The sequence below is a fragment of the Salmo salar genome, chromosome ssa06 (genome assembly GCF_905237065.1).
Source record: "Salmo salar chromosome ssa06, Ssal_v3.1, whole genome shotgun sequence".
NCBI classification, from domain to species: domain Eukaryota; kingdom Metazoa; phylum Chordata; class Actinopteri; order Salmoniformes; family Salmonidae; genus Salmo; species Salmo salar.
Genome location: NC_059447.1, coordinates 31697154 through 31721454, shown reverse-complemented (window position 1 = coordinate 31721454; position 24301 = coordinate 31697154). Strand labels below are relative to the sequence as shown.

At 42.9% G+C, this 24301-nt stretch overlaps 1 protein-coding gene across 10 annotated transcripts in view; it reads right to left on the bottom strand.

Annotated features, from left to right (window-relative positions):
* Window positions 1-20351, bottom strand: part of LOC106601523 (matrix-remodeling-associated protein 7) — a 30519-nt gene extending 10168 nt beyond the window's left edge. For 2 of the 10 annotated variants that reach the window (XM_014193767.2, XM_014193770.2), the window contains exons 1-3: window positions 19705-20345; window positions 4042-4306; window positions 1486-1570 (exon numbers count right to left, since the gene is read on the bottom strand). In XM_014193767.2, the coding sequence (XP_014049242.2) occupies window positions 1486-1570; window positions 4042-4306; window positions 19705-20121 (767 nt within the window). In that variant the 5' untranslated portion in view covers window positions 20122-20345. Of the gene's footprint in view, window positions 1-1485; window positions 1571-4041; window positions 4307-19704 lie in introns of all 10 variants that reach the window. The other 8 variants (XM_014193768.2, XM_014193771.2, XM_045720286.1 and 5 more) reach the window with 7 other exon arrangements.
* Window positions 20352-24301: the final 3950 nt, after the last annotated feature.

The window sequence follows — 24301 nt, the reverse complement described above, 5'->3', positions numbered from 1 at the left end:
AACAGACAACTTAACCACAGCTTTGTCCCCAACCTTGGCACTTATGGCAATGCAAATAGCTTTCACATGCTTACATCTTTTCCACACAAAACCTAGTGCCAAAAGGAAAACATTGCACTGAGCTTTATGAAATCAAGTTTAGGCCAAAATTGTGGTTGAGTTTAATTCAGGCCCAACGGTTGGTGTGGTGAGCAAGTACATCCTGTGCTCGTGTGTAAACACATAAGTGAAAGGCACAGGGTACAAGGCACAGGGATGTAGTAACATATAGCTGGGTTTGGGGCTGGAATGGGACTATAGTTAATCGTATAAAGATGTATTAATACATCGTTGGTCATTTAAAACCATGAGTCAATGCTCAGGCTTCAAACAACAGTGGAAGCATATTCCCCAAAAAAGACAAAGAAAAACATTCCTGAAACTCAGAGCCCACATGCCTTTCCTCCCTTCCTCCTATCGCAGCTCGCAACTCCATGGGAACATAACAAACCAACAGAGCAAAGCTTGGCAGATATTTTAAGACCTTGATTCAATTCCTGTGTTAGAAGGCACAAGCCACCAATCACATGGCGTTTAAGACATCCACTCTCCCCCCCCAAAACGGTAAGTGTTGCTATTAATCCATGCTATTGCCTTTTTGTCACACCCCTAAACAGAGTCCACATCCGCTCCCTGCACGCTCACTCACTAAGTCATTCCAACCCCCAGCAAGCATTGGGCCCCAGGCTCACTGCACTGCTCCACTAGCAGAGAACAGGACTGGCTAAACCAAAAGATAGGAGGCATCTTGAGGTGTTACATCACATAACGCCTCCCTCCCTCTGCTTATGCAAGTTCAAGCCCTAGGATGTGAGAGAGAGAAAGAGAGAGAGGCTGTTCGCTCCATATGCCGGCCTCCCACCACAAGCTCACCACAGTCTGTAGGAAGATGTTTAGCATTACAAACTAAGAGTAACCTTTAGGCTTCAAAACAAGCAGTATTTGTTGTTGTTTTTGTCTCCTTCCTTAAGTGCCCTTCAATTTTCTTCATTGAAGTTCACTAATCTTATTTTACAATCTGGTGACCTATAAAGATACAGAACATCCCACCGCACACACTGGTTGAATCAACGTTGTTTCCACGTTATTTCAATGAAATGACGTTGAACCAATGTGGAATAGACGTTGAATTGACGTCTGTGACCAGTGGGATGTCTCAAGTCTACATTTCTTTTGAGGGAGTTAGTAGCTACAGGTACAAAGTCTGGAACGTCCCTCACTGCTTTGGTGGGTTATTGGTTTAACTGTCCACTCTGTGACCAACCCCCTCCTATCTGCAGAGGAGATGTTGTCATAGCACCTAAATGCCAGGTCAACACACAAGGACAGGATAGGGGAGGGAGGAAGAGGGGGAGAAGGTGGTTGCATTGGCGTGCAGTAGGAGGATAGGTTAAACTAGTCATGCCAGGAGAAGGGGGGCAGTAGGGAGAGAGAGGGGGCACTCACCTCTGCTCCTCCTCCATCTCCTCCTTGGTCATCAGCTTCTCCAACTTGCTAATCTTCATTCCTGGGGTAAAGTGCACCTCCTCAGCTGATGCCACGTCAAAGAAAACAGGAGGGACCATGGTCAACACACTTACACATCATTCATACATACAGTACACACACGTGCATGTTCACACAAACGAACGCACGCATACACACACACACACAGAGATAAATGTTTGGAGGATTTCTAAGTCCTCTGGGACCTCTGTGGCTGTTAGTTACAGTCCTGTTGTTGCTACAGTATATCAGGATTACAGGAAGGACACACAGTAGTAGTGTGCAGTCAAAACGGAGCCAAGAGTGACCATTTGGCTGTAATTAAATTCAGAGTCAGATGGCTGATTCACTTTTATGTGTGCCAACGTCACTGATTCAATTTACAGTACACAGACTGACATTACAACCCTGTGCTATTGGTGGAACCAGACCCCAACAGTCCCGTGTCTTAGTGAGGCAGTTTGTCTCTCATTTAGAGGAATACACTTTACTGATACAGACAGTGGTACAAACCAGGCCATATCCTATAGACAGGTCTGATAGTGAAAGAGACACTGATCAGTTTTTCAAGGAGTCCATTCTACCGAGAAGATACAAGCTCAATAATTAGATGTAATGTGGTGTTTCATGTAACACCTGAAAGGGTACATAGAGATCTTAAACATGATCATAGGATGACAAGAGTTAAGACCTCACATAGTTACAGCTCCATGGAACTGCATTACGGTGAACTAATGTTCATTTTCTGTCCTTAGGTAACTGTCAACTTCAAATGACGCAATAAATACACTGAGTATACAAAACATTAAGAATGCCTGCTCTTTCCATTTCAGACTGACCAAGTGAATCCAGATGCAAGGTATGATCCCTTATTGATGTCACTTCTTAAATCCACTTCAATCAGCGTAGGTGAAGGGGAGGAGACAGTTTAAAGAAGGATTTTTAAGCCTTGAGACAATTGAGACATGGATTGTGTATGTGTGAAATTCAGAGGTCGAATGGGCAAAACAAAATATTTAAGTGCCTTTGAACAGGGTATGGTAGTAGTTGCAAAGCACACCGGTTTGGGTGTGTCAAGCACTGCAACACTGCTGGGTTTTTCACGCTCAACAGTTTCCTGTGTGTATCAAGAATGGTCCACCACCCAAAGGACATCCAGCCAACTGGACACAACTGTTGGAAGCATTGGAGTCAACATGGACCAGCATCTCTGTGGAAAGCTTTCGGCACCTTGTAGAGTCAATGCACTGACAAATTGAGGCTGTTCTGAAAACAAAAGGGCTGGGGTGAAACTCAATATTAGGAAGGTGTTCCTAATGTTTGGTATAGTCAATGTACATTCCTTGCTAACCAGTTTGTTCTAAAAACCAAACTCCCCTACAGCAATCATCCATCCATGTCACTTAATGAAACTCATGTTTCACTGTCAATCAACATTTAACTGTTGGTGAGGTGGAGACATGAGATCAAATTTGGCCTTAAAGTCCACATTTTTCCCCTTTACCATCTCAACATGCAAAAAGACAGCTTTACTATATGTTTTGTCCTGGAAACGAGTTATCTCCCCTGCACACACGTACAGTGATGATTGCCCGCTAGCAGCAGCAGTGGCCAGTATGCTATTCAGTGAGGATATACTGTAAGGCAAGGTTCCCCAACTGGTGGCCCTCTGGCAGAATTTGGCCCACAGGTGATTTTATTTGGCCACCCAAGTTTGAGCAAAAAAATAAAAAAATGTATATTTAATTTTTTATTGTTGGACTTACAAAAATGTAAAAACAACAGCAAATCAGTTCCAGGTTATTTTAATTTTGAAAATCTGTTCCAAAGAATTGCCACGCATAATAGAGAGATATACAGTTATGTGATCGTATACTATGTTATTATGTTTTAGTCAAATATGATACAGTATTCGTTTGGGCTTTTTGCGGTCAATTTGCAGTCTACAAATAACAAAAGGAGGCGTCCAACCGAAACCTAGTCAGATATATATGTGACAGTATAAAAGGCCATGTAGGCACAAAGCTCTTGTGTTTGTGTGGCTGTGTGGTTGTATTGTACAGTATTCCAGGGAGGCCTGACCTCTCACCTGGAAACACTTACTGTAATCTGCGACAATGAGACCTGCCTCAATGGAGACCTGGGGCCTCGAGGGATCAGAAAAGACCTGACTGAAAGACAAAATGGTGGCTGGTTTGAATGCACAACTCAGTTCCAGTGAAAGGAGGGCAAGTCTCAAGACTGTAAGGGGATGTGTCAGTGACGGATCTACCCCCACAGAGTATACTCAAGCCAGTGTATCTGCTAGCCACCCCAGATCCAGTTTAAATGAGGATTTGCTGGGTATGCAGTGATGTGCATCCGGTTAATGCTGGCTAATGCATTAGGGCCCTTTGAGGTTGGTTTGATGCAGTTAGTCACTGCTAAAGTCAATCCATTCAGGGAGTCAAACTTGATCTGCTTTCGGACGACTGACAGCTGACAATTAGCGAACACCAAAAAACTATTAAAACATACTACCGATGCTCTCAAGGTCCTCTGGCTCTGGCACGAAGATGGGCTCAGGGATGGGTTCCCTCGCTGGCTTGGGGTTGGGTTCCCTCGCTGGCTCAGGGGTGGGCTCTCTGACTGGGACCTCCTTCACCACAGATACAGGTTCAGGTTCGGCGATGAGCTCAAGGATGGGCTCCTCAACAACGACTGGGGTGGGCTCTGGTTCAGGGATGGGCTCAGGCACGGGTTCTGGCTCAACCACGGGCTCTGGCACGGGCTCTGGCACAGCCTGCAAGGACAAAGTGTATAACAGATATAATTTACTGTACACCTGAAATGCTGTTTAAAACAATGGAATTGTGATTAATATTGAGCAAAACAAATCTGACCACGAACATGACTTTGTTTTCCAATGGCCTTCAATGGTCAGTGTAGCGGCTAATGGAGGTTAATAGGGAATTGTGTTGTATTCCCAACCTCGCAGTCCTAGGTTCTAAATATAGCAGAGCTTTAGGCTAGACTTGTTTCTATAGTACCTGAGACAATTACATTAGTGAAACCAACTGCTCACGGTAATAACAATAAGAACTGATGAGTGTTGTTTGTCATGCATAGCCTCCTGGGGAATATAAGACAGAGATGACTGAGCCCAGTGATTGTATATGAGAACTCATCAGCTCAACCAGTACTGACTTTGGGAAACTGCCAAGAATAGAACCACTGAACAGAACTCATGCAAAAATACAGAGGGAGTGTCTGTCAAATTGTCACTAAAGACAGCAATAGGACACCCCCATTGTATCCAAATTGCCCCAGTCTATAAGGAGTAGGTCTATGGTGGGGAAATATATCCATATACTTAAACAGTATCGCATCCCACATTCTATAAAAAGTAGAAAAGGTAAGAAAAATATTAAAACACAAACTGCAGAAATTACAGGAAACACTAAGAAACTTAGAACGAACTCATAGTCAATACAAAGACCCTCTTATATTACGAGAGATTCAAAAGGTAAAACAGGAAATTGACTAGATTTATAGAGAAGAAGTAGAGAAAAAGCTCAGGTTCCTGAAACAACGATATTATGAAGCAGGCTCAAAGGCAACCAAATTACTAGCCTGGAGACTGAGGAAACAACAAGCACAGAATACCATTTTCATAATAAAAGACCCCAAAACAAAGAAGATCACATGCAAATTAGATGAAATAGAGAATGCATTTGAATCATATTACACAAATCAGTACAAGCAACCAGAGAAGGCAGATGCACAGACAATAGAGCATTTTTTTAACTCACTTGATCTCCCCTCAACTGGGACAGAGCAAAATGATAGACTAACTTCAGAAATATCCACCGAAGAAATTAATTAAGCAATATCTCAACTAAAAGTAAACAAGTCTCCAGGCACTGATGGCTTCCCTTCAGAATGGTTCAAGACCTTCAGAGAACAACTAACACCTCTACTTAAGGCCTGTTTTAACTGGACTCTGCGGGAGGGGGGTCTCCCACCGTCATGGAGAGAGGCCATCATATCTGTAATCCCAAAAGAGGGTAAAGCTAAGAAGGAATGCAGTTCATATAGAGCTATCGCAATTCTTAACACGGATTATAAACTATATGCATCAATAATAGCCAAAAGAATGGAGAACATAATCCCAGAATTGATTGACGGAGATCAAACTGGTTTCATACAAAATAGGCAGACACAGGACAATAGAAGAACACTACATGTCATGGACCACATTACTCAGAATAAGACAAGTGCAATATTAATCAGTCTAGATGCAGAAAAAGCATTTGATTCAGTGGGATGGGATTACCTATTCCAAGTTATGGAAAGATTTGGTTTCAAAAAGAAGTGATACAGTGCATCAAAACACTGTATTCATGTCCGACCGCTAGAATAAAGATAAATGGAGATTTGTCACGAACGACAAAATTAGAGCGAGAGGCAAGACAAGGCTGTAATATTTCACCCACGCTCTTCTCCTTGTACCTCGAACCATTAGCACAGGCAATAAGACAGGACCCAACCTTTGAGGGAATAACAATAAGAGGCAGTGAACATAAGATATGCATGTATGCTGATGACGTTCTGTTATTCCTTAAAGACCCAGGCTCAAGTGTACCTAGATTGATGCATGTTTTACAAACATTTGGAACATATTCAGGGTATGTGCTTAACGTACACAAGACCCAAGCCCTAGTATATAATTATACCCCACAGGAAGAGCTGAAGAGTAGGTATAACTTCCACTGGACTTCTTCATCCATTAAATATCTTGGAGTATACAGTGGGGGAAAAAAGTATTTGATCCCCTGCTGATTTTGTACGTTTGCCCACTTACAAAGAAATTATCAGTCTATAATTTTAATGGTAGGTTTATTTGAACAGTGAGAGACAGAATAACAACAAAAAATCCAGAAAACGCATGTCAAATTTTATAAAATTATTTGCATTTTAATGAGGGAAATAAGTATTTGACCCCTCTGCAAAACATGACTTAATACTTGGTGGCAAAACCCTTGTTGGCAATCACAGAGGTCAGACGTTTCTTGTAGTTGGCCACCAGGTTTGCACACATCTCAGGAGGGATTTTGTCCCACTCCTCTTTGCAGATCTTCTCCAAGTCATTAAGGTTTTGAGGCTGACGTTTGGCAACTCGAACCTTCAGCTCCCTCCACAGATTTTCTATGGGATTAAGGTCTGGGGACTGGCTAGGCCACTCCAGGACCTTAATGTGCTTCTTCTTGAGCCACTCCTTTGTTGCCTTGGCCGTGTGTTTTGGGTCATTGTCATGCTGGAATACCCATCCACGACCCATTTTCAATGCCCTGGCTGAGGGAAGGATGTTCTCACCCAAGATTTGATGGTATATGGCCCCGTCCATCGTCCCTTTGATGCGGTGAAGTTGTCCTGTCCCCTTAGCAGGAAAAACACCCCCAAAGCATAATGTATCCACCTCCATGTTTGACGGTGGAGATGGTGTTCTTGGGGTCATAGGCAGCATTCCTCCTCCAAACACGGCGAGTTGAGTTGATGCCAAAGAGCTCCATTTTGGTCTCATCTGACCACAACACTTTCACCCAGTTGTCCTCTGAATCATTCAGATGTTCATTGGCAAACTTCAGACGGGCATGTATATGTATTCTTGAGCAGGTGGACCTTGCGGGCGCTGCAGGATTTCAGTCCTTCACGGCGTAGTGTGTTACCAATTGTTTTCTTGGTGACTATGGTCCCAGCTGCCTTGAGATCATTGACAAGATCCTCCCATGTAGTTCTGTGCTGATTCCTCACCGTTCTCATGATCATTGCAACCCCACGAGGTGAGATCTTGCATGGAGCCCCAGGCCGAGGGATATTGACAGTTCTTTTGTGTTTCTTCCATTTGCGAATAATCACACCAAATGTTGTCAACTTCTCACCAAGCTGCTTGGTGATGGTCTTGAAGCCCATTACAGCCTTGTATAGGTCTACAATCTGGTCCCTGACATCCTTGGAGAGCTCTTTAGTCTTGGCCATGGTGGAGAGTTTGGAATCTGATTGATTGCTTCTGTGGACAGGTGTCTTTTTTACAGGTAACAAGCTGCGGTTAGGAGCACTCCATTTAAGAGTGTGCTCCTAATCTCAGCTCGTTACCTGTATAAAAGACACCTGGGAGCCAGAAATCTTTCTGAGAGGGGGTCAAATACTTATTTCCCTCATTAAAATGCAAATCAATTTATAACATTTTTGACATGCGTTTTTCTGGATATTTTTGTTGTTATTCTGTCTCTCACTGTTCAAATAAACCTACCATTAAAACTATAGACTGATCCTTTCTTTATCAATGGGCAAACGTACAAAATCAGCAGGGGATCAAATACTTTTTCCCCCCACTGTATCTACCAAAAGATACACCCAAATTTTATAGCATGAATTACGATCACATCAACAAGAATATAAATGATGACCTAGACAGGTGGAATTCACTTCCCTTAGATCTTAGTAGTAGAATTGAAACAATCAAAATGAACATCCTGCCGAGGTTACTGTATTTATTCCAATCACAGCCCATAGAAATCCCACCTAAATAGTTTAGAGAATGGGATAAACGGATATCAAGGTTTATCTGGAACAGTAAGAGACCAAGAATTAGATATACAACATTACAATTACCAAACAACTGTGGGGGTATGGCCTTATCATACCTAAAAGATTATTATGTGTCAGCCCAATTGAGACCTCTGGTGTGTTGGTGCAATTCAGAATACGAATCCAAATGGAAAGACATTGGGACTACTTTAACAGAGACACCCATACAGTCAGTTTTGGGAAATATGGACATGGTAATAGAAATATACAGTAGACAAAATCAGTGGATTCATTTCTCTCTGGAGACATGGTTTAGGGTAGTTAAGCAAAATAAATTAGACAGAGAGATCAAACTGCTGAGTTGGCCAGCATACGACCCCAGCTTCATCCCTGCAACTCAGGACAGCAGATTTAAACAATGGACGCAGAAAGGCATCACATCATTCAGTACAATTATAAGGAATGGGGACCTAGATAACTTCCAGGACCTAAGTAAAAAACATGGCTTGGATAAACAAGATTTTTACAGATACCTACAAGTTCGACACTATTTCTGAAGGAAGATAAAAGTGACTGACACTCGAGCACCTCCAAAATTAATCCAAGTATTCACTAATGCATACAACTTGGGGAGTAACAAAAAAAACGGTCACATCTCTACTTGGGTATTCAATCCTCAAAGAAACATTCTACAAACTATATTAAAAAGAAATGAGAGGAGGAACTTAACATTGAAATAACTGATGAAACATGGTTGAACATATTAGAGTCTCAACAAAGCTCCACCAGCTCAAGGTCATGGAGAGAATTCTGTTGGAAGAATGTTGTACGTTTCTTCATAACACCTAAACTGAAATCAAAACAGACTGGCTCCCTACATCCTTGTTGGAGATTGCAGCCTATCGAGGGTGGATCACTCTCATATCTTTTGGACTTGCCCCGCAATCTAAACCTACTGGGGAGAAATAAGATCTAACATTGGAAAAATAATGGGATTTGACATAGAACAAACATTAATTCCTTTGTACTTGGGTGAAATACCTGATAACTTACACAATAGAGAAAAGTACCTCTTGAAGGTCCTACTGGCAGCCAGTAAAAAGGCTGTCACTAGGAAATGGCAACAAAAAGACCCTCCCACAGTGACACAATGGATAGACATTGTAAAAGAAATACACCACATGGAGTGTATGACCTTTGCTTTAAGAACACAAGAGGAGAGAGGTCAGGAATACTGGGAAGAATGGGTTTCGTACTTGGAAAAGGTCTAATTCAAAGATGTCAATGTAACTAATATGATGAAGGTATGACGTGCACTATAACTGCCAGATCTTTTTTGTTCTTTTATTTGTACTTTCTTTGTACTTTCTTTGTGTTCCTACAATAAAAACAAAGTATATAAAAAAAAAAGTAGAAACGCTTTTTTCTGCTCTGAAATTGGTGCTGGAGGGACATAACCCAGAATATCATCCTTCACATGCTGAAATGTAAAACCTGCATATTTTGTGCAAACCTCTACAAATTGCTGACTCAACTGCTGAGCCCTGTGGACATGATAACCTCTTGACACATTGTAATGGTTCTTCTATGAGTGACAGCTGTCATTTGCAGCTCTCTCTCAGGTTCTTGTTTAGTGGCTGTGTCCTCTCTGTATGCCGCCTGCCAATGACACAGGCACAAATAAACCCCCCTTCAATCCATCTCCTTCCCTCCCTCTCCAGAACTTTCCCTAGCCCTGACAGAACTGGATTTGCAGGAACGCACACACATACACATGCACACAATGCACCAAAAATATATTTTAATGCTTTTGGTGTCTGATACTTGGGAGAACTAATCTCACAGTGAGGACACAGAGAGACAGCGAGGTCACATATGGGGACACAGTGTGCTCAGGGCTTGAGGCCTCCTGTCATCTCTGATCAGAGTAACAATGGCTAAAGCCTAGAAATAAGAGTATAAGTAGGGTGCTCATTTACAGTAAAGTCCAGCTCTAAAGTAGTTTTAAATTCTCCAAATGTAGGAGACCAAAGTGAAGGAAAGAAGCTGAAGGTGATTTAATCAAAATATTAAATGTTTTGTTGACATTTCTGCCTGTGGCTGTTCATATTTGTGTCTATATAAATTGGCCACATGACTATAAAGTGTATATTAAATTTAGCAGAGGAAGCTCATGGCCACCTGTGTCACAACCCTACCCCTCCTCTTGGAGCAGACTTTATGACGATGGACATGTTGACTAACCCACCACAGTAACAAATGGTAGTAGACAGAGCAGGCCAGGGGCATGGATTCTACCAGGCCCAACTGTGTCTCATAGCCTAACCCCTGAGCAGCCCTCTTTAGACTACTCACACCCAACCACTGGAATGGAATCCATTTAGCAGACCTACCCACCAACAGCCTCTTCCCCTCTGCCACTGAATTCCTCAGCTATTAAACACCAAAATACTCCATGCATAGGACCCAACTCACACATTCACAAAAGCTATCTTATTCAGGGTCATAATAGGGCTGAATGTAGGTCTATAGAATCCCTTTAGAGCAATGGTATTCAAACCTTTTCAGCGGGGACCACATTTTTTGGCCCAGAATTTCTCGCGACCCCACCTTACCACAAATCTAATGACACAATCTTAAAATCATTAAATGTAGATTTTATATCAACAAATAAACTTCCATTCATTGCATTTTGATCTCTTATCAAAATGAAAATAAACCAATAAATACATTTCCACAAAAACCCCACTGTAGTTCCCCTGACCTTGAATACCACTGCTTTAGAATGAGATGATGCATTGCTCACATTTTGTAAGTCTAAGATTCAACATCCTCACCAATACTCAATTTTTACATCTCCTAATTTGGTCAGAGAGCTCTCTCTAGTAGAAGTGTATGAGGTCATTATTCCATTCTGCATCAGTCATCATCTCTTAGGCTCCTCAAGTAACTTTCATTTTTCTAACGGTGTCTGTACCACCCAGAAACCAAACGTAGTCCAAGAGCTGTAGGATGGCTTGTAGAGGATTTAGAGCCCTGTTACAACTGCCTGTCCAATTAACCCCTCACTCAGCTCATATAGTGACATTGACCTCTGACCTCATGCTGTAAATGTGGCATCCACTGACATGCACTCAGCCATTTTGGGTCAGTACACTCTTAGAAAAAAGGGTTCCAAAAGGGTTCTTCGGCTGTCCCCATAGGAGAACCCTTTTTGGTTCCAGGTAGAACCTTTTCTTCTTAGCGTTTATGGGCCATGACCTCACAGCATGAGCACATCAAATCAAATTGTATTTGTCACATGCTTCGCAAACAACAGGTGTAGACTAACAGTGAAAATCTTACTTAGAAATGGTGACACAAGGAATAAAATACACAGTTGATAACAATAATGAGTAACAATAACATGGCTATATACAGGGAGTACCAGTACCGAGTCGATGTGCAGAGGTATGAGGAAATTGAGGCAGCTATGTTCATATAGATAGAGGTTCAGTGACTAGGCAACAGGGTAGATAGACAGTAGCAGCAGTGTATGTGGTAAGTGTGAAAGTGTGTGTGTGTGTGTGTGTGTGTGTGTGTGTGTGTGTGTGTGTGTGTGTGTGTGTGTGTGTGTGTGTGTGTGTGTGTGGCCTCAGTATGCATGTGTGCACGTGTTATGTTTGGGTGGGCGTATGTAGTGTGTATGTGTGTGTGCGGTGTCAGTGTGTGTGTGTATGGGTGGAGTCCAGTGCGTGCATAGAGCCAGTGCATTTGATTAGCTATTCAGCAGTCTTGTTTAGCAGTCTTATGGCTTAGAGGTATAAGCTCTTCAGGGTCCCTTTTCTTCCAGACTTGGTGAACTGGTACCGCTTGCTGTGTGGTAGCAGACAGAACAGTCTATGGCTTGGGTGACTGGAGTCTTTGACAATTTTATGGGCCTTCCTCTGACACCACCTGGTATAGAGGTCCTGGATGGCGGGGAGCTTGGCCCCAGTGATGTACTGGGCCATACTCACCACCTTGCAGTTTTCGTACCAAGCGGTGATGCAGCCAGTCAAGATGCTCTCAATGGTGCAGTTGTAGAACTTTTTGAGGATCCGAGGGTCCATGTCAAATCTTTTCAGCCTCCTGAGGCGCATGCTCTGAGTACTCGTTCTGGTATTTCGTCTGGCCCATCGGCCTTGTAAATGTTATCCTGTTTAATGGTCTTACATCGTCTACGGAGAGCGAGATCACACAGTTGTCCGGTACAGCTGATGCTCTCATGCATGGTTCAGTGTTGCTTTCCTCGAAGTGAGAATAGAAGGCATTTAAGCTTGTCTGGTAGGCTTGCGTCGCTGGGCAGCTCACAGCTGAGTTTCCCTTTGTAATCTGTAATAGTTGGCAAGCCCTGCCACATCCATTGAGCGTCAGAGTCGGCGTAGTAGTATTTGATCTTAGTCCTGTATTGATGCTTTGCCTGTTTGATGGCTCATCGGAGGTCGTAGCGGGATTTCCTATGTGTCCAGATTAGTGTTCCGCTCCTTGAAAGCGGCAGCTCTACCCTTAGCTCAGTGCGGATGTTGCCTGTAATCCATGGCTTCTGTTTGGGGTATGCACATACGATCACTGTGGGGACGAAGCCGTCGATGCACTTATTATGAAGCCAGTGACTCATGTTGTAAACTTCTCAATGCCATCGGATGAATCCTGGAATATATTCCAGTATGTGCTAGCAAAACAGTCCTGTAGCTTAGCATCTGCTTCATCGGACCACCTTCGTATTGAGCGCGTCACTAGTACTTGCTATTTTAGTTTTTGTTTCTAAGCAGGAGGATAGAGTCATGATCTGATTTGCCAAAGGGAGGGTGAGGGAGGGCCTTGTATGTGTTTCTGATCAAGAGGTTTGCCGCCTCTAGTTGCACAGGTGACATGCAAAAAAATAAAAATTAAATGGATTTCAGTTTCCCTACATTAAAATCACCGGCCACGAGAAACGCCGACCTCTGGATGTGCATTTTCTTGTTTGTTTATGGCCCTATACAGCTCGGTGAGTGTGGTCTTACTGCCAGCATCGGTTTGTGGTGGTAAATAGACAGCTGCATAGCTGTGTACACCTGATACCTGGCATCTGCAACATTGACAGTGGTCCGTGCATAGGAGGCAGAAGAGAATGATACCTCTCTGCAATTGGATACTGAATAACGTGGCTACCTTCATAGCAATAATAAACAGAAGAGTGATAAACTGCATTGGTCTCACTGGAGAACCTCTTAAGAGTTGTTGGGGTAGGGCCCTTGGCCCGCCAAGTGAAATTCTAGCTGCCCCAGGGAACTTATAGTGCTACCGCGCCCCTTGAGTGGGTGGTGGGCAAGGGTGGTGTTGATACTACACCTCTGATGTAGCGGGATGAACTTTGTGTATTTACTGTCCACATCAAGACTGCAGCAGCTGAGAATTCAGCTGAAGCCCCTTGGGTGTATTGTACCCGCTCCTTTACATTGTCCATGCCAGTTCTCTTCTCTTCCTCCATTGATATGACCAGGGGGTACCAGGCTGTTTGTGTCATGTTGTTGCAGTCCATCAGACAATCCCCTGAAAAGAGGCTCAGGGCAATGGGCCAAGGCATCTGGGGTGGAATAGTGTCCTGTTGTCTCAGCAACCTCCCACCCCTGCTCTGTGTCTCTGCGTACACACAGACACATTGTTCCCCCAAAGCCACTGCCTTATCGGTGGCTGATATTACCAATGAATGAAACAACGACAGACATACCTCGACAGTGTGTGGAGCTATACAGCGAGGAACATTCGGTGGGGTAGCATGAAGCCAATTAGTGTTCAGAACTCTCAAGTGCAGAGCTAGCCATAGGGTGTTGCTAATAGAGGTGTTGTTAACAGGCACAAACACACACAGCTTTGTGTCCTGGCAGTCAATGGTCACAGTGTGCTGTGGAGGCCTGCAGGAATGAGATCCTACACCATTGTGCCATCAATGACATCACCACTGGACTGGAGACCAGGGGTGAGGTTTCATTTCAGCATGTCATTGGCTCTGAATTGAGTCCAAATGTTGATTCTCACGAATAATGATTGACTTGGAATATGTTTGATTATTACTAAAATTATACAATAGTTTTGCCCTTGTTCTGTTATCCGAAACAGCTGACTTTTATTAAGTAAGAACATCCTCAATGATTCAGGCCACATGACGGCAATCAAAAGAGTGAATCACATGATACAGTTTATCTGTTGTTTTGGCAGAACAATACACAGATCCAGAGCAGCAACACTTCTATAGGAAACAGCTCAACCCACCATGACTTCCTCCATACATACCAACACTGTATAGAAAGCATGTACTGTACTGTTTAGACATACAGTATACAGCACTGCAGTTGACGGTAGCTTTTAAGAGGAACTACCTGCCAAGAGGCCTGTGCAGGCCTGGCCAATGAACTTACAAAGAGCTGCTGTTTCTTAGCTTTTCACTGGGGGATTGGCTAACCTTTTAAGAATGGAAATTACTCCCTCATGCTTCCTCTCTCCCCCTCTCACTCCGGCACTGGGCAGACCTCCTCCATTCCTCTGTGTTGACTTGTCTAGTGCACAGCGCAGGGCCCAACATGGCCAGAAAAGACACCAGAGTTTCAGCTCTATGGTGAGTCAAGCTGGGGAGAGAGGGAGTCAGTGCCCACTACAGTGTCAGTGCCAACTGCCAACTTCTTGTCATGGGCCAATGCCCGTGTTACAGAGGGGAATTAGTGGTTGTAATGTGATGTGAAGCCATGGCATTGTCTTCTCATGGGGATGGGTGCCTGCCTGGATCTGGGTCTGAAGTCCAGCTGGGAAAGGGAAGGACAACAGGGACCAGAGCAGACTGTAGCTCCAGCGTGCATGCAGAGGTAGGTAGGCAGAGAAACGAGGGGAAATACCAAGAGAGGTAGGTCAGCGGAGAGCTTGACCAATGAGTAAGCAGCCCTGCAGATTCCATCACAGGCTACTGTTAGGAGTCTGACGAACACACAAGAGAGCAGAGAGCTGAGGACTGTTCTGAGAAACACTCCCTAGTCTCCTCTTGTAGTCTGTGTACTATACACATAACTCCCACTGTGTACTGTCTTAAGATAACTCAGATTTACTTATGAACTACCCTCATGGGACAACTGACAAACATTGGATTTACCCAATGAGCACTCAAAGGGTACCATACATTGGCCCTTATATACTAAGAATGTTTTGCCTGTATAAAAACACGTTAACAGCCTTCGACAGGCAGCAAACTACTTCTGGATAACAGTGTCCTCCATGTTGCATCTGACAAAAGAACAGCTGGCTCCAGCTGTTGCCTGTGTGTATCTTTGCCTCCTCAGCGTGAGCAGTGAGTTAGCTAGCAGGCCCAGACACATTCCCATGTATAGTGTGTTTCAACACGATGGAAGAGGTTAGAATGGAAGGTGCAGAGAGGTGCAAACAATTTCTTGAGTGTTTTACATATATAAATAAAGCAAAAAAGTCACACTTGTGAAAAGACACAATCAACATTTGTGTTGTTCCTCCCTGATACAGTAATTCATGGAAGATGTATCGCTAAAAGAGGTGAGCAAATACAACACTTGATTAACATGGTTACATTCAAGCCTGAGGCATAGAACGCTAGCTTAACTCTTTCTGACGGTACAACAAGAAAGGATGGGTATGGGGGCAGGGTGTGGAGTGTCGCAGCCATTGGAACATGTAAAACAAGAATGCTGTTTTACATCAATCTCAGCCAGAAGCATACGACAGTATCTTTGCTACTGTAACAGTATAGCTTCCATCCCTCTCCTCGCCCCTACCTGGGCTCGAACCAGGGACCCTCTGCACACATCAACAACTGACTCCCACGAAGCATCGTTACCCATCGCGCCACAAAAGCCGCGGCCCTTGCAGGGCAAGGGGAACAACTATTTCAAGGTCTCAGAGCGAGTGATGTCACCGATTGAAACACTATTAGCGTGCACCCCGCTAACTAGCTAGCCATTTCACATTGGTTACACTACCTTAAGGCCAACCCTGACACATACGCACATCTATAGAGTGCATATATCACCAGATAGTTAAGTGGGCAGCATTGAGGAGAGAAGGGGGCAGTCTTAATCTCAGAACACAATGCAGACATTGACTTGACAAGGCCTGGATACTGGGAGTTAATAAGTCATGGCCCCTGATTGGTCACTATAGGCTGACGTGTATGTGTACATGTATGTATGTTATACCGTGTGCTCCTCCACAACACGTGCGCACACACACACACACACACACTCACACAATGTTACAACGCTGCTACAGCTTGAGTATGGAATAATGGGCTTTAGTGGAGATTGTTTCCTTTCTGGTTTTGACGGGGCCACGATAGCATGTGGCATATTCACAGACTACTATAGGTGTAGGGTACAGTTAAAAAGGTTTGCAGACCCGACCCATAACAAGCAAAAAAAGACTGCTGAATATTCAATACTCTTTTCTTGTTTGTTACCCTCTGTCTTGGGAATGTGTCATTGAAAATTTGATGGAGAAAGTACTGTTCAATACTGTTGATGGAGTATAGTGAGGATATGGAAGAATGACTGTGGGTTGGCTTCTGATCTTAATGTTTCTCTTTACATTTGTCAGTGGCTGCTCTATAGTGGCTGCTCTGTAGGGTCTATACTAGTCTATAGGGTTTGAGAAGGGTGTGTGTCCAGGACAGTAACACAGATTTATGAGCATCTTACACTGACCCCCACACCCAAAACAACACAGGAGAATGATAGTGAGAGAAGATTAAGGAACAGAAATGTGAAGTTCAAACAGAAGGGAAGACTATGGACGTGACACAGAGCATGCCTCTGCTGCTAAGCACACACAGACATACAGGACAAACACGAGCAGACAGAGGTAATGAAGGAGAGGAGAGGAGAGAGGGTGGGGTAATGATAAGGGAACACTTTCAGCAAAACAAGCAGCACAGGAAGGAGCCCCAAATTCCACAGCTCCAAGATGTAGCCTCGTCGCAGAGCAAAGGTTTAGTGATTATAGATTTTTAACCTCCAGTTAGAATGTAAATATGCAGTTTGCACTGCTGCTGACAACGGTTATGCATACTATGCAGTTACAGTACATATTGTATTGCATACCACCTATGGATCTATCAAGATGTTACTCCACTTCAATTGTATTACATTTGTGCAGAGTAGAGTAGTGCAGGTTAGCTACCAACATGGTAAATGAGAGGCCAGATCAATGATGTGAAACCGGTAAAACATACACACACATGTTACTGTAGATAATATTAGACTTCAAACGTGTGCAGAGCAGAGCAGTGCATGGTGGTTTTCTAATGTGGTAAATGAGAGCCCAGCCCCAGATCATTGATGTGAATGCTGATGGTGATAAAAGTGGAGAGATAAAACAGACACCATGTTATTCTAATCTAGCCCCTCAGAAAGCCAGCCACACGAGGTGCCATGCCATTCGTACTGCATGTCGACTCGCCAGTGAGCTCCCCCCTGCCCCAGGGCTGCAGCAGCACAACTTGGCTGGGTCCCATATAGCAGGCAACGGAGAGAAGTTATGTCTCTCATAACAGAGAAGGCTGTATGGGCTGGGTTTCTGTATAAGCACTTTGTGACATCTGCTGATATAAAAAGGGCTTTATAAATAAATTGGATTGATTGATTGTTTCACCTTGAGGGAAGAGAGAGAGAGAGAGAGAGAGAGAGAGAGAGCACTCTTAAATGTGCACTTTAAATGCAACTGTAAAAAATAAACCTAATAGTAAAGCTCAGACAGTAATGCTGCGTTCACGTGTTAGCCCTAACTAGGAAACTCAGAAATGTCCCACTTGCTAACTGGTTGTAGTTATCCACGTGCCACGTTCAACCAGTTAAGAAGTCCGAAATGTCTGAGTTCCGACTAGCATGTGAGCCGCGGCAAAATGCACGGCAGGTGGTAATGTACACACAAACTACCTCAACTTAGATGGCACCGTGCCACTAACATAGTGATAAAGTCAGTCTAACAAAGTGGACCATAAAGATAAATATTACAGAAGAAGCTGTAAAATAGAAACTAATGGTAAATAATGTATTGTGTCATTTTGGAGTCATATTTATTGTAAATAAGAATATAATATGTTTCTGAACACTTCTACATTAATGTGGATGCTCCCATGATTACTGATAATCATAAACTAATCATGAATAATAATGAGTGAGAAAGTGAGAGGCTAGCATGTCTTGGGGCATTATTTTTGTGCCTCTGTTACTTTCTCATTCATCATTATTCATGATTCATTCAGTATTAATTCACCATTAATTTCTATTGGGCACAAAATAATCTGAAACACAACCAAAACAAACTGAAAATGCATCCAACAAGTTTGTAGAGTCACGGGTTTGATGTGGTTATTGTGTGCTAGGAATATGGAAGCAAATACTACATTTTTGACTACTTTAATGTCCAGATACTTTTGGTTCCCTAAAATGGGGAGACTATGTACAAAACATGCTGTAATTTCTAAACGGTTTACCCCATATGGATTAAAATACCCTCAAATGAAAGATGACAGACTGCATTTTAACCTCATTTACATTGTATCACTTAAAATCCAAAGTGCTAGAGTATAGAGCCAAAACAACAAAACATGTGTCACTGTCCAAATACTTTTGACCTCACGGTAGTTAAATATAGAAAATACTGTATGTTTGGGACCAAACGTAGAGGGTGTCTCCAATGTATACTCTGTGACGTGTGTGTCAGGTGACAGCAGCAGTGGGCACATTCTGTGTGATGGAAAAGGTCAGTTGCACTATAGCATACACGGGGGCAGGTATGGGGGTCAAAATGCTGAGTGCCCTTGGGAGACAAGGTACATTCAGTTCTGCTTATTGTGCGCTTTAGAGCATTAGCTCTGGAATGCACATAACACAGTCATTAGCTAAATGGGCATTATAAATCAAGTATTGTATTAACAGCCTTGGAGACACAGATGGTTTTTCATTGTCATTTTCCCTTCTGTGACAATACAAGCTGGGCTCATTTTAAATCCAGCTTGAAATGTAAGGATGTATTAACTGAATAAACACATTTCATGTTAGATTATCAAAAGAGACAACAGCTTTTGGTGGAATTCGTATTTGATGTGAAATAGCCTGCAAGATAAATGCATTGATGTTGCAAATGACGTGCTTAAGCAGTGTGTAAATGGCACAACTTTACACAAAATTTGGTTTATAACGATATTGATTTCGAATACTTTTAATTGAAATGTAGAGCAATTGCAGTGTTTTCAGACCAGGTACTATGCAACAAAGGCTGTGGTCAGTTCATGAAGTTCTGGAGAGTTGCCAAAGAGTCACTTCATCATCTTACATTTTTATTTTAGTCATTTAGCAGACGCTCTTATCCAGAGCGACTTACAGTAGTGAATGCATACATTTCATACATTTATTTTTCCTGTGCTGGCCCCCCGTGGGAATCGAACCCACAACCCTGGCGTTGCAAACACCATGCTCTACCAACTGAGCTACAGGGAAGGCAGGAAAGGCTTCAAACCAATTACTCAAATAATTACCTATGGCCAGATGTTCTATTCATAACAGGTCAATGAAGCTAAACAGAATATCTTACCTGAACCTCGGAGATAATTTCAGGCTCTTTAACTGTCTCTTCGTCTACAACATTGATCTCTTCAACTACTGGGGCAACTGTTACTGGCTCGGTTATAACTTCAGCTTCTACCACTTGTGGGGGTACCTCCACTTTTGGTACTATCACCGGTGGTGGTATCTCCACTTTTGGTACTATCACCGGTGGTGGTATCTCCACTTTTGGTACTATCACCGGTGGTGGTATCTCCACTTTTGGTACTTCCACTACTGCTACTGCTGGTGCCAATGCTCTGGAAGGAAGAATGTCGTCTCCGTTGCCTACTTTAACCCTCTTCTTCTTCTCCTCTTGTTTTTTGGGGATGAATTTGGCTGCCAAGAGAACAGCAAGAATGGTAAAGAAGAGCGCAGGGAGAATGATAGACGCGTCAAGTTCCATGATGGTAGAATTATTTAACGTTCACTTGACAATTGTTATGTTTTCTGCAGATGTAATAAATAGTATTTTTATGTGTACATGCAAAATTGTCCTTCTTGCTGCAGATGCCAACTGGTGTGTAGGTCAAAGTGTAGTCCCGCGCGCACTGTAGATCATCTCACCGCGCTTCCACTAAACACAATCGTATAAACCTGCTAGCGTAAACGCAGGCTATAAAGCTGAGCGTAATTTCGGTCGCGTTCCCCTGCTCAGACGTTGCATTCAACAACCAATGGTTGCGTGCAACGTAATATACTGTGCCGTCGGCATCAGATTGCTATAATGGTGGTTTCAAGAGAACTTGGAACCTGGAAAAACGTTTTTTTCTCAGACGGAGCTCGTTTTTTCCCAGTAGTCTTGAACTCACTGAAGTCGAAGAGTTCCGAGTTTCCAGTTGTTTTGAACAGCAATCTTCATATGATTGTATTAGCTGGGTCATTCCTACATTGCAGTGCCTTCCTTTTCTGTCCCTAGGAAATATCACTTCTTATTTAGTTTAAAATGTGGATTCTACAAGGCTTTAAATATAAGGTCAGGTGTCCTTTACCTTAAAAACACAAAAATATGCATCTTGAAAGGGAATTGTATGCATTTTGAACCCTTTGTTTCAGTGGAGATAAGCGTTTTTGCCATGACCCCAGGTGTTGTTCATCAAGTTCCACGAGAAATACAGTATAAGCCATAACATATTTAAAATCTTTCTTCATTATTTTATAGTCCTAGTTAATTTCTCTCTTATCAATAACGTTTTTTTCCCATGATTTATTTATTATTTTATTTTATATTTTCTGTGTGTCGCTGATATTACCTTCCACACGGTTAGTTTGTTGTAATTCTCCATTTAAGAAAACAACCCCTTCCTACAATGACACCACATTCAGGAAGTGTCATCATGTCTTTGGTGGGAAAACAATGGTGCAAAGCTAAATAAATATAAACACTCAGTTTTATATATTTTTCCACATTTCATGTTAGTCTGTATGTCCCACTCATACATTTCCACCCTGTTGGGCTAAATTATAGAGAAATGTAGCAACATTTCTAAATGTTAAAAAATGTGTGATAGAGAAGTTAAAATCCTGTTCAAGTGGTCACCATTATGCTAGCTCAATCTTTCTCACTCGCAGAGCTATGTTAGGTTCCACCCTGTTAGGATTATGCACCTAACAGGTTGGAAAATGCACCCCAAAAAAAATGGTGTTATTTTTTTTCTCAAAAAGTCAAACATTTCCCTTTTCTGATAGAATACTTGCATAAATTTTTTTATTACGCAAGTTATGAGGTCCAAAAGGAACCACATTGTAGGAATGAACCAGCTGATAGGTGAGAAAAAAAGAGAGACCTGCATACTACTCTTGCTAGTATCACTGGTCTTTATGAATTAAACTTTACGTTTAGGCCTCAAGGCCTTTGTCAGAGCTTTTGTGAGTGTTTCCAATTTGTACCCTTATGTAGACATTGCTCCACCCACATCGGTCCAATGCATAAAATGGGGTTGGAGTCGAGGGAAAATAAGCAGGTGTTACAAAATATAACAATGTGCATTTCATAACTATTCTAATAAAGTCTGTACATAAAACATATTATACACGTCTATAAAACCACAATGAGGAACAAGTAAGTTTTCATAAATCATTTGGTAGAGTGCAAGAAAAAACGTCAGAGTAATCTGAAGTGATGGCATAAATTCATGTTCACATTTACAACATAACATCAAATCAAATCAATCAAATCAAATCAATCAAATTTATTTTTATATAGCCCTTCGTACATCAGCTGATATTCTCAAAGTGCTGTACAGAAACCCAGCCTAAAACCCCAAACAGCAAGCAAAGCATGTGAAAGAAGCACGGTGGCTAGGAAAAACTCCCTAGGAAAAACTCCCTAGAAAGGCCAAAAACCTAGGAAGAAACCTAGAGAGGAACCAGGCTATGAGGGGTGGCCAGTCCTCTTCTGGCTGTGCAGGGTGGATATTATAACAGAACATGGTCAAGATGTTAAAATGTTAAAATGTTCATAAATGACCAGCATGGTCAAATAATAATAATCATAGTAGTTGTCGAGGGTGCAACAAGCACGTCCGGTGAACAGGTCAGGGTTCCATAGCCGCAGGCAGAACAGTTGAAACTGGAGCAGCAGCACGGCCAGGTGGACTGGGGACAGCAAGGAGTCATCATACCAGGTAGTCCTGAGGCATGGTCCTAGGGCTCAGGTCCTCCGAGAGAAAGACAGAAAGAGAGAAAGAGAGAATTAGAGAGAGCATATTTAAATACACACAGGACACCGGATAAGACAAGAGAAATACTCCAGATGTAACAGATTGACCCTAGCCCCCGACACATAAACTACTGCAGCATAAATACTGGAGGCTGAGACAGGAGGGATCAGAAGACACTGTGGCCCCATCCGATGATACCCCGGACAGGGCCAAACAGGCAGGATATAACCCCACCCACTTTGCCAAAGCACAGCCCCCACACCACTAGAGGGATGTCTCCAACCACCAACTTACCGTCCTAAGACAAGGCCGAGTATAGCCCACAACGATCTCCGCCATGGCACAACCCAAGGGGGGGCGCCAACCCAGACAGGAAGACCACGTCAGTGACTCAACCCACTCAAGTGACGCACCCCTCCCATGGACGGCATGGAAGAACACCAGTAGGCCAGTGACTCAGCCCCTGTAAAAGGGTTAGAGGCAGAGAATCCCAGTGGAAAGAGGGGAACCGGCAAGGCAGAGACAGCAAGGGCGGTTCGTTGCTCCAGCCTTTCCGTTCACCTTCACACTCCTGGGCCAGACTATACTTAATCATAGGACCTACTGAAGAGATAAGTCTTCAGTAAAGACTTAAAGGTTGAGACTGAGTCTGCGTCTCTCACATTGGTAGGCAGACCATTCCATAAAAATGGAGCTCTATAGGAGAAAGCCCAACCTCCAGCCGTTTGCTTAGAAATTCTAGGGACAATTAGGAGGCCTGCGTCTTGTGACCGTAGCGTACGTGTAGGTATGTACGGCAGGACCAAATCGGAAAGATAGGTAGGAGCAAGCCCATGTAATGCTTTGTAGGTTAGCAGTAAAACCTTGAAATCAGCCCTTGCCTTAACAGGAAGCCAGTGTAGGGAGGCTAGCACTGGAGTAATATGATCAAATTTTTTGGTTCTAGTCAGGATTCTAGCAGCCGTATTTAGCACTAACTGAAGTTTATTTAGTGCTTTATCCGGGTAGCCGGAAAGTAGAGCATTGCAGTAGTCCAGCCTAGAAGTAACGAAAGCATGGATTAATTTTTCTGCGTCATTTTTGGACAAAACATTTCTGATTTTTGCAATGTTACGTAGATGGAAAAAAGCTGTCCTTGAAACAGTCTTGATATGTTCTTCAAAAGAGAGATCAGGGTCCAGAGTAACGCCGAGGTCCTACACAGTTTTATTTGAGACGACTGTACAACCATCCAGATTAATTGTCAGATTCAACAGAAGATCTCTTTGTTTCTTGGGACCTAGAACAAGCATCTCTGTTTTGTCCGAGTTTAAAAGTAGAACGTTTTCAGCCATCCACTTCTTTATGTCTGAAACACAGGCTTCTAGCGAGGGCAATTTTGGGGCTTCACCATGTTTCATTGAAATGTACAGCTGTGTGTCGTCCGCATAGCAGTGAAATTTAACATTATGTTTTCGAATGACATCCCCAAGAGGTAAAATATATAGTGAAAACAATAGTGGTCCTAAAACGGAACCTTGAGGAACACCGAAATTTACAATTGATTTGTCAGAGGACAAACCATTCACAGAGACAAACTGATATCTTTCCGACAGATAAGATCTAAACCAGGCCAGAACTTGTCCATGTAGACCAATTTGGGTTTCCAATCTCTCCAAAAGAATGTGGTGATCGATGGTATCAAAAGCGGCACTAAGATCTAGGAGCACGAGGACAGATGCAGAGCCTCGGTCTGACGTCATTAAAAGGTCATTTACCACCTTCACAAGTGCAGTCTCAGTGCTATGATGGGGTCTAAAACCAGACTGAAGCGTTTTGTATACATTGTTTGTCTTCAGGAAGGCAGTGAGTTGCTGTGCAACAGCTTTTTCTAAAATTTTTGAGAGGAATGGAAGATTCGATATAGGCCGATAGTTTTTTATA